Here is a 15,470-nt window from a genome sequence, read left to right on the forward strand (position 1 = left end):
CGCCCGTGCGCTGCAGCTCGTGGCTACCGGGTGACTGCGGCCGACAGGGAGTGCGGAGAAACATGTCTCCGTTTTCCAGCGCGGGCTGATGTCTCAGTGCATCTGGCAGCGCTCTGAGCGCAGACACGTTCACTGCCGCCCCGGAGAGTCAGGCCGATTGCCCCCGTGTCGGGGTGGGGCTTTCATACAGTAACTGGGGAGAAAAACATTTAAAACGCGGGAAAATGTGACTCTGAAATCTCCAAATTGCAGAGGAGGGGCGATTACAAAGGTGTGTCTGTAATACACAAAACTAATTTGAACTAAGTCTTGAAATGTACTAGATAGCAAAGTAAGCACCGACACGCTGGGCAAAGCCCCACTGACGTCAGTAGGACTCCTTAGGGGTGCAAAAGTCAGTAGTATAAAAGAGCTTGTTTCAGGATTAGGGCTCAAGGGTTCGATCCTGCTTCCACTGAAATATTAAAGTCAGCGATCTAACTCCGACGGACTTCACTGGTGCAGGATCAGGCTCGAAATGAGGACAAAATGTATCCTATTGTTTTTATATTATAACTGAATGGGTTCAATCATGAGAGCGGATTTGCAGCACGCTTTATAAAATCACCTTTTAACAAATACAGCTATAAAGCATTGCAGCTTCATGACCACACAAACATCAAAACAGTCAGCTAGCTATACGTATGAGAGTACAACCTGAAGTTTTTATTTAGGTTGTACTTGGTAAAATTTCCCATTGAGCTCAGAGAGATTTGACTTAGCGAATTACTCAGATATATGATAGGTACCATATAAGAAATATTATAGAATTCAAGATTTGCCCCTGAAGAATAGAATATAACCTTCTTTTCTAAAAGCACAGATTATATACTTCGTCCCCGATTCTGCATGAGGCTTTGCGCAGGCACAAGATCCACTTGTATGGAGCTCATTGTCTCTGTAGTTGTCGAGACATTTTCTTAGCTGTACATAGCTTTAGATAAGGACTAGCGGTTGTAATTAATAATCATTACTTTTGTAGTCAAGACAAAAATATTCAATAAATGATAGTTAAGATTGTAAATCAGTATATATTAAAATACCATTGCTATTGGAAAGCCATGAACATTAAGGTAATGTTTAAAACCCCAAACAACAAATGTTGAGATGTATCAATTATATAGTTAAGGTACTCTAAACAGCCTTAACTCTGACCTTCCCTAACACCACAGAGTATCCTCGTTACTCTGGATACTTTCAGTGAACAGTAGTATAAATTAGCCTGTACTGTACTAAGTATCACACCCCTAACTAGTTAACATTTCATATAATGAAAAAAATCCTTAAAGCTGTTCATAGCATACAGAAAAAAAACCCTTTTAATGTTCCAGTAAAACTACATGTAAACATTAAATACTTTGCACTTACAAATTTCATTTAAAAAAATTCAGCTGAGGATCTCAAAACACTTTACAAGCATTAATGATTTAACCTTAACAACTTCTTTGTGACGTATGGAAACCTGACGCACACAGGTGACTTGCTCAATGTTTATCACACATGGAGATAGTGATACAGTTGGGACTAAAAACCAGGAATCCTGATCCCAAGCCCTTGCTCCAACCAGAAGGTGATGCTGCCTCCTGGCAGAGGGATCTGTATCCTGGAGGGACACACACACGGGAACCCAGCAGCAGACAATGACATGAAGGCTGAGCGGGGAATGCGGTGGGCATAACTGTGAGCACTGAGATTCTAAGTGCCTTGCTCCCACATGAAGCTAGACCTACAAAGCCTTGCAACGCCTCAGGGTTTGCGGAACCTTTGCGACGCGGCCAGGGTTCCCCTAACGGGGCCTGAATGCGGCGGACCCGGTCGCCAGAGGCCGAGCGGCCTGCGGTGAGGGGGAAGTCTGCGGTCCCTGCTGTCAGGTGAGGCGGGGGGAGCGTGGCTGTCCCATGGCGGGCTCACTCGGGAGCAGCGGGTGGCCAGGCTACTCCCGGGGAGGGGGGCTGGTCTGTGGGGAGGAAGTTCCTGACTCTGGCATCGGCCCGTCTCGCCTCAGCAGCGATCAGCGCCCCCAGCCTGGTGTTCCCCAATGAGCTGGTCTGGGGAGGCCGGCCGGGCGCTCACCCTCGCAGATGTGTCTTGCTGCTGCAGCTGGGCGCCTTGGGACAGTCCCCGTGTCGTGACACGATGCTGCCGAGCTAGCCCTAGAGTAGCGTCTAGGGCCGCTGCAATCATAGGCGGGCGCCGCACATTTCATGAGGGTGTGCACCCAGGGAATTGTATTTGTAAAGGCGAACATTTATTGAATACTCAATCATAAAGGACGTTATATTTATTTATTATTTTTACTGCATAATACAACAATCCATACTTTAAAAGAGCATATCATGTGATTAAATTAAAATGCAAATCTACTTTCTTTTTTTTTTGAGACATTAGGGTGTGCCTGGGCATGCCTGGCACACCCTGTATGCACGCCTATGGCTGTAATCGTGCCTGGAAGGGTTGACCCCTCAAAGGTAAATGTCTGAAATTGTAATAGCCAGTACATGTGGCCATGAACATTAGAGATGTGAAATAGAGGGAAAAGTGTGTGTGGGGAGAGTAGCAGTTTAAAAAGACTACAGATAACACCCTTTCTTCTCCTAAAGGGAAGATTGTCATACTTTTTTTTGGGGGGGTGAGCGGGGGAGGCTTTAAAAGCATCTTTGGGGATTTCTTTTTCAGATGCAATCTGCCATCTTAAATCCTCCAGCCAATTTAACTCTTCCTGACATTTCTATGGTGCTTGCCTAAATGTGATCTGTTAGGCATGCAAGGTGAGTGAGTGATGCTTAATGACAGGCAGAATGAGGGAAGGTATGGTATGATGGCTTAGACTTTCTGCGTATTTGCGTCTGAAAGGTAATAACTGAATGCAAGATGAAAGGACCATAGTAGTCCGTATGGCATTATGGTTAAGCTGCTGTGCTTTTCCCTATGGACTGAGCTCACTTAAAATGCTACAGCTGCGCTGCTGTAGTGCCTCAGTGTATGCCAATACCTATGCCAATGGGAGAGATGCTCCAAATCCACCTCCCCAAGAGGCAGTAGCTAGGGCCATGTCTACACTAGAGAACTTACAGCAGCACAGCTGTAAGATCTCTTGTGTAGCTGCTCTATGCTGGTGGGAAAGAGCTCTCCTATCAACATAATTACTCCACCCCCAATGAGCAGCAGTAGCTATGTCAGTAGGAGAAGCTCTCTTGCCAGCATAGTGCTATCCACACCAGTGCTTATGTCAGTGTAACTTACATTGCTCAGAGGTCTGAAAAAACATGAGTGGCATAAGTTATGCCAATATAAGTGGTAGTGTAGATATAGCCTAGGTCAACAGAAGAATTATTCCTTCAACCTAGTGCTTTCTACACAGCGGGTTAGGTGGGTATAGCTACATTTCTCAGGGATGTGGATTTTCACACCCTAAGAGATGTAGCTATACTAATGTAAAATTCTGTGTAGACCAGGGCTATGCCTCTTACTGAGTCCGTCACTTTCCCCCCAGGGAAGAATATTGTGCAGCTGAATTCAGGGCTTTTCAGTTTTTCCATGTCTGGCATTTGGTACTGTTGGAGACAAGATAGAACAGGGCTTTTCAAACTTCATTGCGCCGCAATCCCTTTCTGACAACTAAAATTATTACATGACCCCTGGAGCGGGGAACTGAAGCCTGAGCACCACCACCCTGAGTGGGAGAGATGGGTTGAAGCCAAAGCCCAGGTCCCACTGCCCCAGGTGGGGAGGCCAAAGCTGAAGCCCAAGGGCTTCAGCCCCGAGAGGGGCCTCTGGCCCCAGGCCCCAGCAACTCTAAGCCAGCCCTGGCAATGCCATTAAAATGGAGTCACAACCCACACTTTGAGAACTGCTGAGATAGAAGATGAGATGGACCATTGCTGTCCTGTATGGAGGTCCTGTTTTTTCCCCCACATTAAATGCCAGATTGCTTCAGTTACTGTAATGGCCAACACTGGATGATATTGTCAGACAAAGATCACAAGAGATGTTGGACTGAATCTGGTCTGTCTTAATCTTTGTTCCATGTCTTCTTTAGATGAGAGTTCCTTCAGCACTGTCTTTTAACTAGTGCCTAAATAAGGAATATAAAGCAGGGGCTGAGCTATTGCATTATAAAGTCTACCTTTGTCAAGTGACCTTCTCCTGTCCTGTGACAGAATTCAACACACTGTGGTATCTGGGTATCACGGAACTTAGAGTCTGAGTCCCAGTCTTCATGTTAATAGCTAGGCTGTGAATATTTCTATGGAGTTACATATCTGCAATTCTCCTTTCACTTCCTGTCAGATTATGGTGCACATATGTAGTGATTGTTCCCAGATATGTAGTTATCTTGAAATTGTGTTCAGATTTGTTAATTAGAATTCAGGAGTCCTCTAACAGTTATGGTAGGGTATTTAGGAGCTATTTATACAAAGAGATGAAATGGGTATTTTTTGAGTAATGTGACTTTTATTTTTTGCTTTCTTCAGTTTTCTCTTTTGCTTAGAGTATTCCCTGCGCACTAAGTTCCATCTAGTTACAGAAACTTTGCAACTTTTAAAAATATTATATAAGAAATTCTGTGGTTAGGTTATCAGACTTGAGCATCTTTCAGTCTGTGAGTTTCTAGTGGGATGCCTTTGATATGAACTCTAAATAAATACAGTAATGAATTGGAAAATTAATAGTCATTGAGCTGGATAATAAGATGCAGAAGCCCAAAAAAAAAAAAAAAGAGGAGGAAATTCCTTCTAAATTACTAGGTTTCATGCAATCTGTACTTAGTTGTCCTAAAAACACTTAACTATGCAATGATTCCATAACTGGTTTGGGTCAAAATTGTTCACAAAATTCTCTTCACACAATGCTTTAAAGCAGGGGTTCTCAAACTGGGAGCTGGGACCCATCAGGGGGTCATGAGGTTATTACATAGGGGGTCGTGAGCTGTCAGCCTCCACCCCAATTCCCGCTTCGCCTCCAGCATTTATAATGGTGTTAAATATAAAAACGTGCTTTTAAATTATAAGAGCGGGGGGGGGGTTGCACTCAGAGGCTTGCAGTGTGAAAGGGGTCACCAGTACAAAAGTTTGAGAACCGCTGCTTTAAAAGTACACCATCAACTTTTAAAATTATATATCTCTTTGTAAAAGTTGTATCTATTGTTCTTACAAGTAGCACCTCAATTTACTGTAATGGAAAGAGACTCAGAAAACATTTTTCAGTTGATTTCCTTTATGCATTTGACAGTACTTTGTTTAAGTCAGTCAGTTTCTCCTGTTTGTGGGTGTCTTTCACACAACAAGGGCAGACAAAAAGTGTTTACAAATTAGGAAAATGTCACTGTAAATTCACAGGAGGACTCAGCAGGTGTAGTACCTGAAAGTACTTTTAACTCATTTATTTTTTAAATTGACTGGATTTCAAGTTGGTGAGCCTTTTAAATTAAAGTTGCAAGAATGCCTCAAGTGTAGCTTCTCTAATTGTTTCTTCTCATTACAGGTGGAGGCAAGCTACATTAACCAAAATAGGATATATCTATTTATTTATTTTTTTGAAGAATTTGTTTCAAACCTGATAGTTATCTTCCTCAGGGAATTCTGATTATCCTTCAACCTTGTTTATCATTATGGCTTTATCTTTTAAACTGCTGGACGGTGTCTTTCTTTCTAGTAGGTGCCATAGGCAAAATGCCTTGCATCCTTTGCTTGGACCTCTCCTCACTGATTGCATCTCAAAATTGTACAGTAGCTATAGGAGACCAGGGACAGCCCCTGATAACACTCCACCTTGGAAGATGAATTTCAGCTTTGAGAAGGGAGTGGATGGAATTAAGAAACATTTTGGCCTCCTAAAAAAGGAGTTGGTGGATCACTGGAGAGGGCCTGAGGGCTATCCTTTAGATGAGTACTTGTTGGCACAGACTAGAGTGGTCTGGGAGTTTCGCAGCCAGAAAGATTTAGATGAGTGGGTGGTTTCTTCTGATGCCGAGATCGGAGGGAAAAGTGAAGCCTACCTAAAACTGAGTAAGAATAATCAGACTGCTCTGCTGTATGGGACCCTCAATACTGAAGCACCTCGAGATGGGGAGACAGGATACAGTGGATATTGTGCAATGAGATCCAAAATGCCAAAGGTGAGTATAACTTAGTGACTTGAGTTATTAACATTCAGTGTTGAATCAGTCAGCATTTCTCTGCAGTCAGGACTGCAGCAGTAGAGACTTGGGTGGCGATTCTCTCTCTAGAAGAATACCTTTTTGTGTCATGTTTGTTTTTTCCTCATTTAAATTAAATTCTTCTGGATGCAAGAAAATAGAAACAGGCTGAAGTTACATACTATGCATCTCAATCTTATTGCACAAAATTAACTTCACTCCACGCACAACTGGAGAAAACTCTACCCCTTGGGTGTTTATTCTTCTGAATATGAGTAACTGATGTAGTTACTTGGCATGGTGCAGGGAGCTTACAGATGAACTTTCATTAGTTCACACATCTCACAGTCTGTCCATTGAATAAAAAATGCAAAACTCATACTATTGCTTTCTATTGGTGTTAACTAATAAGGTTTCTTGAATTTAAATTTATAACCACTTAATGTGTCAATCTGGCCAAAACAAAGGCAGCCTTTCCCCTAAACTCAGAAGCTCCTGAGACTTTCACAGGAAAATCTATTGCCCTGTTTTACAGCTGTACAACTGCTTGTCATACCAGCCAGAATAAAGTGGTCTTTTACTTGTTGCAAATGTATCAGAGCATCTGAGGGAATGAGACATTGCTGCATCAATCCAGTCAGTGATGTAATCGCTGCCCTGCTCTGTGAGCGGACTCAATGAAACCTTAGCTCAGGGCTAGATCTTCGTTTTCAGGAAAGAAAAAAAAAAGTCATTTGTTTATCAGTATAAAGTGGGTTTCCTACTACACCTTGATAACTGAGTAAGAGACAACCTTGTATATGGTCTCTTCACAAACCAAAGATCTCCTGCAACAAGTTCTGTATCCAGAATTGGTTTGTTTTAAATGACTGGTTTAGTGTCTAATCTGGAGTTAGTGTGTGTATACATATACAGCCAAATTGTCTAGGCCTTAACTCTCAGGATATGCATCCAAACTCAATTTTAGATCAGAGAACTTCCTATTTTAGTGGAGTCAGGAGGGAAACAATCTATATTGGAATATGCCTCTTTAAGATCTGCACTTGGGTTCTGTAGTGTGTCAGAATATGCAAGGGACAAATCTTTTTCTGCCAAGAGACTGAACCTAGTTCTAAATTGAACAAAAACCAAAAAAGGTGTGAAGTTGATATGGTTTACTGTTGTCTGTTTCCTACGCTCAGTGAGGAACTATTGCCCTTCCTATTTTACATTTACAAAAAAAGGTGGACGAACACCCAGTCAGAAAGTAAAGCTTAGAGTCAAATGTATAAATAACACTGCTTTTGTAAAGCAGAATAAAGAGGGTACACAGTTAAATCACTTTCTTAGGACTAGGGCCTTGGGGGATAGAAAATATGTACAGGTCAGTCAAATGCCATGATGACAGAAGCAATATAAGAACTAGAATAGGTAAAAATGGACCAAATTAAGTGTACGGGTGAACACTTAAGAACTCATTCAAAGGGAGACAGCAAAGTCCAAAGAACAGAACACAAGATTTTCAGACATGGATATATTCCCGCATCTGCCACTTACCTGCTGTCTGAAGTTGGCCTTGTTGTTTAACCCCTCAGCTCCTCAGTTGTAAGAGTTACCCTCCTTTCCAAAGCAGTTTGAGGGTAATTAATGAGGCATAAGGGCAAGGTATAATTTTTAAACTAAAGAAGATGCATACCACAGCATTGGCACAAGCATAAAAAGAACAGCCCCAGCCTTCAGGCTAGAGTTAATATTATCTGTTGTCCATGTTACCTGAAAAACTAGTAAGCAGGAAGAAAATTGCTCTTAATAACTATGGAGTATACCTCAAAACTGAGGGAAATTTAACATGTTTCTTTGGTACTGTTGTAAGCCCTGAGTGTGCAACTGTTCAGCAGAGGGAGGCTCTGTTTCCCCAGAGCCTCATTAGTCTCAGTGGGGCTTCTTGTAGGTGCTTGGGTCTGCCTGTGTGGAACCAGTTGCAAGATCAAGGCCCTATCTTATAAAATAAAGGCGATGAGGTAGGGACGTGTGCAAGATTGAGGAATTGGACATTTATATGGATAACAAGCTTGTTGGCATTAACACATTTTGGAAAGGATGGTAGTTATATAAAAGCTAGTTTCAGGGCTTAAGCCAATTTTTATTAGGGATAAGAATGTGACTTTCATAGGGGGCAGATTGTCCCACATCTGCCATCTGTGAGGTTTCTTGCACCTTCCTCTGAAGCATGCTGAGCTAGATGGAGCATTGGTCTGATGTGCTATGGCATTGCATTTTATGTATGGAAGTAAAAACAGATGGTAGGCCTGCTACCTTTGAGAGGGTAATCTGATGCTGGGAATGAAGTCTCATTTGTTGTTGTGATTGAAGAAACAGCAAGTATGAGCTTCTAGAGCAGTGGTCCCCAACTTTTTTGTGTGGTGGGCGCCGGATGACTAGCTGCAGAGGAGCATGGTAACCAGACAAGCAGCCACCAAAATGCCACCAAGAAGTGGCATCAAGAGGTGTCGCCACTGAAAATCAGTGGCATTTTGGCAGCGGTGCTTCTTGACGACGACGCTTCTTGGCGGCATTTTGGCAGCAACGCTTCCTGGTGTTGTCACTTCTCGGCGGCATTTTGGCAGCTGCTTGTCCGGCGGCCAGTAGGCGGACACATAGATGCCCCGCCGTTGAGGACCCCTGTTTTAGAGCATGCAATCCCATTTGAGGCCTCAACACATTACTGAAATTTTGTGTGACTGATAGTGTAGTGAAAGCCACTCACTCTTACTTTCCTTATCCTCTAGTTTCCAGTAGGTCACAATAAATAGTTGGGATAAGGAGTGTCCAGAAAGGGAAACCTGATCAAAGTAGTAGTTACCTGTGATCTTCGTAGTAGTACTTCTCATTGAAATATTGAGCTGCAGTAACATGCTTTGTTTATACCTTCTAGGGAGCATTTGAAACTAAGAAGTATTATGATTGGTCAAACTTTAATAGTCTGTATTTACGCATTCGTGGTGATGGTCGACCCTGGATGATAAACATCTATACAAACCCATACTTCTCCCATCAAAAGGATGACCTGTACAATTACTTCATGTTCACCCGAGGGGGTCCATATTGGCAGGAAATTAAGGTAAATTTGAATATTTCCTGGGACCTGAGGAAGATTAATTCTGTTCAGTACTGTATTGCTTTAAAGATTGCTGCATTTATGCATACTTAGTTCTTTGGCTTCAATACTGACAGAAGTTCCCCAAACAGCTATTCTCTGTTTCTATTGAGAAAACAGCTAGCTTATATAATTTTGTCTAGTCACATGGTCAGATCACGGAGTTCCAAAGAGCTACCAGCAACAGTCACCACAGAATAATACAGGGCTGGAGTGGACTTCAGAGGGAAACAAAGAATAAGTTTGATCTGGTCCATCTTCTGCGTATTAACTCCATGTATGTGATTGGTACTATTGAAAGAGCCAGACAGAGCATAAAATAGGTTATTAAGCTTTATGGGGAAAGTAGTTCTCCTAGTATTGTATGTATACATGTAAAACTAAAGTCCATATTTCTTATGGTCAGATTCCATTCTCCAAGTTCTTTCTCTCAAGTCGGGGGAGGATCCAGGATGATCAGCACCCACTCTGGTTAGATAAGGTAAGTTGTTTCTGCACCTTACGCTACTGAAATTCTCATTAAATGATAGTAACTGTATAAGGGAAGACCATTTAAAACTCTTAAAGGTATCTAGAGTTACCTTAATTTGAAATTGCAGTATTTTTCTCCACACATTATATTTGGTTTCTCACCTTTCCTCTTAATTTTCTAAATTTAATTAAAATCTCTTATCAAAACAAATTTGAAGAGATGTAGTTACTGAGAATCAGTTGACAATTTGAGGTTTTCAGAGAGTCCGGAAAGAAACTACTGATGAGAGGAGGCGAAGTCCCACACTTAGACAAAAAACTGTCAAAGAAAAGTAGATTTAAATGGTCAATTATGGCAAGAAAGTGGGATCTACTAGAAGAGATTAAATGTATTAGCAACATCAAAAGGGTAAGAAGTGAGGTGATAATTTGTAGCTAACAATTCTTTAGGATAGTCAAGGCAGAAGAAACCAAAAATTAGATGAATGGGTAACACTGTTGCATATGAAATTCACTGTTGGCAAATGCAAGGTAAAAAACATTGGAAGCAATGGGCTATTTGTGCATCTTACTGGATTCTATGTTAACTAACTCAGAATACTGGTCATAACTGAGGACTGGTCAACATGCAGTTTCTGTCAAAAGCAAACAAAACAAAGTTAAGAGAAGAAAAGTCATTTTATGTAGTACTCATTACATAAATCAATGCTATGTATTCACCTGGAATACTGGGTTCAGTTTAAGTACCCAGTTAAAAATATATAGTAGGGGGTTCAGAGAGGAGTGATGAAAGTGATTAACAGCATGAAACCACTTCAGTAGTAAGAATGGAGAAACTGGAACTGTAGAAGAGACATGGTAAAGATTATACAAAATAGCAATTGATAGAGTAGGTAAATCAGATACAAGAACAAGGGGAATTCAATGAAATTTAAAGCTTAAATGCAAACCTAATAGAATACACAACATTACCCCATCAGACTCATTACCACAAGATACAATTGAGATTACAAGCTTAAGGTTTAAAAAAGGAGTATACCTTTTGTATAGTTAATGAGAACATCCAAAGTTACGTTAGTGAAGATTAAAAATAAAACCTAAAATGTTGTAAGAGGCCTCACATTTCAGGGCATTAGCCACCCACTGTTTGTGGGCCAGGAAGAAACTATCAGAGTAATGTAAGCTATAATTGGCTACTACAAAATTTCATGTACTTTCCTTGGTCTGATTGGGTATGGGAATTTTTGTATGTAATACCTGACATTCCCTCCTTACACACCCCCGACTCCCCCCAATAGCCTCCATCCTTTTACCAGTTTTCTTTGTGAAAATCTTTAGTAGTCTACTTAAGTCTGAAATCCTAAATTACATGGAAAGTCATTATGTCACATGGGAAGTTTGCCATGGATAAAATAAGTCTGCATTTTTAGCAGTATACTTAAAGGCAGAAACACAGAAATTTGCAGCATTGAAGAATTTTCCAGGTTAAAAATTCCAGGGCTTTTCCAGGCTCAATTAGACACTCCTTTTTCCATACAGCTCAACATCATTCAGAGACTTAATTGTTTAGAAAATACACAAGGGCACATTATATCACTTTTAATCACTTTCTGTAGTATTAATCCAAAGAGTTTCAGGAGTTAATTTTGCTGTCGCAGTGTTGCACATTTGGATAGATTCGTGTTGTAACATGACTATGCCTGTGTGGTCAATGCACTGTATGGAGAACAAGGAAAAGTTTCCTAGGTTTTACTACCTTTAATCTCACCATTACTTGAAACAGTATCCAAATGAATAACCAATTTCTTTTATCAGATTAGTACTGTTGGATTCACATTGGGAGACAAAGCAGATGGCCCTTTCCAGCTGGAGATAGACTTTATTGGATTGCTGAATGACAGAGCTCACACAGAAGAATTCGCCTATGAAAAATATGAAAGAAATCCCAAGGTCTAGATGGACCTGCAGTCCTGTGGAACATACTTCAGTAGCTCATTTTATTAAATATTTATACAACACCATGTTAAACCTGAGTTTCTTCATGCATGGTGGGAGAGGGAGTTCATGTAAATATTAGAGTAACTGCATGAAGTGAGTGGGATGGACTCCATAATAAACTGAGCAGACTTGCAGCTTAAGAACATATAGTATTAACGGTTTCTTGTGGCTTCCACCAGCCTGTTGCAGAACTCCACTTTGAAAACAGACCATGTGAGATTATTGCTCTGTTGCTGGGGAGATAGTTTCGAAGAGAATCAGGGTCCAGTAGTGCAAAGTTACGTTTAGAAGCCGCTGTCTGGATCTATTGTCCAGGCACGTGCCTATTTGTTAGAGGCAGTTTTTATCCCAAAACTGACAAGGCACAATTCATAAGATAATAGGGGCTTGTAATGCTATAAGATTTCCTGGTTTGTACTTTATCTCACCTTTAAAATTAGAATAACCTTCCCTGTTTAATACTCTCAACAATTGGCAGGGACTATAAGCAGGTACACCTCTAACGTGTTCAAAATAGTGTTCAAAAAGTGCTCAACTTAAAATCTAGAGTTACAACAGTTCAGAAGGTGTACCTGCTTATAGTCCCTGCCAGTTGTTGAGACATATTTTCGTATTTAAGTGTCTTTCTCCCATTTGTGTCAGACTCAGACAGTAAACTGATAGAACCATACACAATATTGTCAAAAACAAAGTAAAAGATATTCTGTAACATTATCCCTCTGTCCCTGCTAAACACTATCAGTAAGTGTTTCAAAATTCTAATTTAGGACATCTCAACAAGTGGACTGCGTCAGTAAAAGTGATTAGGTGGACCAGGAAGCCTGGCAAATGGTAATACGTTCCTTTTCTTTAGTGGAAGAGAGGATATGACCTGTATGTATGAGCACATCTGGCAATTGCATATAGTTAAACTTTGAGTGTCTGCCTGTCTTACCCACACTTAAGTCATCATCAACAGCATTAAATACAAAAACAAAATTTATTTTCCCTAATTAAACAGTATAACATTTTATATAAAAAGCTTTTCTATTTCTGAATCTAATGTTTCAGCAAATATCACGTGAAAGGTTAAGCCTAAACACAAAAGTGAACCTATTACTTTGTAAATATTTGCTCAGAAGTCCAAAGAGCTGTAATGAAATAACTGCAGTGCCTCCTGCGCTTCCAGTCTATTCCATGATGTTTAATGATAAAAATCAAGGTAATTTTCTTTACAGATTACCTTTGGGAAATTGCTGATGTTGCTGCTACAGGCTTTCTAAATCTACTCTAAGTATATCATACTTTGAAAGAACTTGGTTTACTAATAGAGTACCTTGTAAATGCTGCAGGCTAGACAACAACTGTTCTATTATGCCAAATTTTATCCTGTAATAAATGTGAAGAGGGACAAAAAACTAATGAATTGCTCTTCACATATCCAGTTAGCAACCTACCAAGGTTTGTGTTAACTTATTTTTTTCCTATCCCATTCTAAAAGGGTACCATTATTTAGGGCTTTTACTTCTCCAGAAAGCCCTTATAAGATGGTTTTCCCTCTCCTAGAGATTGCTGTTTACTTCACAAAGGACTTAAATATAGGAAACCACTAACTGCTGCTACACATACCCTACTTAGTCAGCGAAGTCTCAGTGTCTTAAATTCCTTGATAATGGAACATATTTTGAAGTTATTTCCATCTAGAGAAATATGCCCAGCTGATAAGTGACTCAGTGTGAATAAGCTTCATGATTATCCCTTTAACATTTCCTCTTTTCCCCCCCTCCCTTAGTATCTCATCAGTCTAATAGTTTTATGGAATCTGCTGACTTAAAAGGCAGCTTTTGTTCAAAATTTACAACCAAGAAAGTCCAGCCAATCTAAAAATCTAACTGGATGAATGGCTCCAAGTAATTTGAGATACTCTAGGCCCTACTTAAAACATATAAGATTTAAAGTTTCGATATTTTATCCAACTTGTAAAATCACTAACAATGTTAAGCTCAACAGCACTAAGAAAGCCTGCCCTATATGGCTAGTAACATCCAGTCAACTCAGGTGACCTGACTCATCCTTTAATGCACACATATAAACAGAAATATTTACAAAGGTAGGAAAGATTTTTCCTGAGAACAGTATTTACAGTGAGTCCTTAAGAAGTTACTTAATTCCTCAAGCCATGGATAGTCCTCTGCGAGTTCCAAGCAGCTGAGCCTTTTTCTGCTTTCTCTCCAGCAAATGCTTCTCACGCCTCCCTTCTCTGAAAGTGAAAAGAAAACAAATCACACAAAACTGGAGCAAATGAGCAATTAGTTATCTCTATGACTATGCAACTATATGCATAAGCAATTAGAAGGAATCCTTTAGGTTAGGTAGAGGCTCCCAGATTCGCTTAGTCAACATGTTGCACAGGCCATCTGCTCCATTTTTTACTCATTAGATTCCATTTAGAAATGTATGGCAGGAAGGAACCTCAAGGAGTCATCTAGTTCAACCCCCTCCACTGAGGAAGGACCAAGTAAACAGAGGCCATCGCTGACAGGTGTTTGTCTAACCTATTTTTAAAAATCTGACTCTTATGAACTCGTTTGCAGAAGCACAACCCATAAAGCATACTGGTCCCACCATACAAGGCTATAACTTGAGCTGATCAACTACCTGTTAAAATCAAGGTGGGGCCTAGCATACTGAGACCTGTACTTTCCAGCAGTCAAATTTAGCCCAGGTAGAGGGGAGCTCTGAGCTATACTTTGGCCATCCCGATGCTAAACATTTTGATAGAGAAAAATTTCTCTAACATAAGTATGGTTCAGGACAGAGCATTTATTTAAAGGTGTTGGCTTGTCATATATTTAAGTCTTAGTGTTCTCCTACAGAGTTCTAGTGTTAAAATAGCACCTAACACACTCTTGTACTGACCTGGTCTGGAGATGTGGCTGTTTGTAATCTTTTGTGTGTGAAGAGACACTGCTATTCATAGATTTATTCAGGACAGTGTTTTCTTTTGAGTCACCCCAAGGTTTCAGTCTTCCTACATTGTAAGAAGCAAAAAATTAAATAAATAAATATAAATAAATAAAAACAGACCAGCTAGTTATTAAAATTTAGTAATTATGTGTATTTATGTTGTTAATACTGACATTCTCATCCTCTACAGATAAAAGACGGTTACTTACCTTTGTAACTGTTGTTCTTCGAGATGTGTTGCTCATATCCATTCCAGTTAGGTGTGCGTGCCGCGCGTGCACGTCTGCCGGAAACTTTTTACCCTAGCAACTCCAGTGGGCCGGCAGGTTGCACCCTAGAGTGGCGCCGCCATGGCGCTTGATATATACCCCTGCCGGCCCGCCCGCTCCTCAGTTCCTTCTTGCCGGCTACTCCGACAGTGGAGAAGGAGGGCAGGTGTGGAATGGATATGAGCAACACATCTCGAAGAACAACAGTTACAAAGGTGAGTAACCATCTTTTCTTCCTCGAGTGATTGCTCATATCCATTCCAGTTAGGTGAATCCCAAGCCTTACCTAGGTGGTGGGGTCGGAGTGAGAAGTCGCGGCATGGAGCACTGCTGAGCCGAAGGCCGCGTCATCTCTGGACTGCTGGATCAGGGCGTAATGGGAAGCGAAAGTGTGGACCGATGACCAGGTCGCCGCCCTACAGATCTCTTGGATCGGCACTCGGGCAAGGAAAGCCAGTGATGACGCCTGCGC

General features: G+C 40.9%; 2 protein-coding genes across 3 annotated transcripts in view; one reads left to right on the top strand and one right to left on the bottom strand.

The window, feature by feature from the left end:
* The first annotated feature begins 1,811 nt into the window (after nucleotides 1–1,811).
* Nucleotides 1,812–11,806, top strand: NDUFAF1 (NADH:ubiquinone oxidoreductase complex assembly factor 1). 2 transcript variants are annotated; one of them, XM_050954870.1, is made up of 6 exons: nucleotides 1,827–1,910; nucleotides 2,716–2,807; nucleotides 5,524–6,157; nucleotides 9,093–9,278; nucleotides 9,721–9,795; nucleotides 11,601–11,806. In XM_050954870.1, exons 3-6 carry the CDS (start codon nucleotides 5,651–5,653, stop codon nucleotides 11,739–11,741), a joined length of 909 nt encoding a protein of 302 aa, XP_050810827.1. In that variant the 5' UTR covers nucleotides 1,827–1,910; nucleotides 2,716–2,807; nucleotides 5,524–5,650; the 3' UTR covers nucleotides 11,742–11,806. The 2 variants fall into 2 exon arrangements, with proteins under 2 accessions (XP_050810828.1, XP_050810827.1); XM_050954871.1 differs by lacking the exon at nucleotides 2,716–2,807 and having other exon boundaries at nucleotides 1,812–1,910.
* A 2,015-nt stretch (nucleotides 11,807–13,821) lies between these two features.
* NUSAP1 (nucleolar and spindle associated protein 1) overlaps nucleotides 13,822–15,470 on the bottom strand; it is a 37,355-nt gene continuing 35,706 nt past the window's right edge. The window contains exons 11-12 of the mRNA XM_050954837.1: nucleotides 14,682–14,793; nucleotides 13,822–14,022 (exon numbers count right to left, since the gene is read on the bottom strand). Of these exons, the coding sequence (XP_050810794.1) occupies nucleotides 13,935–14,022; nucleotides 14,682–14,793 (200 nt within the window). The 3' untranslated portion in view covers nucleotides 13,822–13,934. The remainder of the gene's footprint in view (nucleotides 14,023–14,681; nucleotides 14,794–15,470) is intronic.

Source organism: Gopherus flavomarginatus, chromosome 5, assembly GCF_025201925.1.
Source record: "Gopherus flavomarginatus isolate rGopFla2 chromosome 5, rGopFla2.mat.asm, whole genome shotgun sequence".
NCBI lineage: Eukaryota > Metazoa > Chordata > Testudines > Testudinidae > Gopherus > Gopherus flavomarginatus.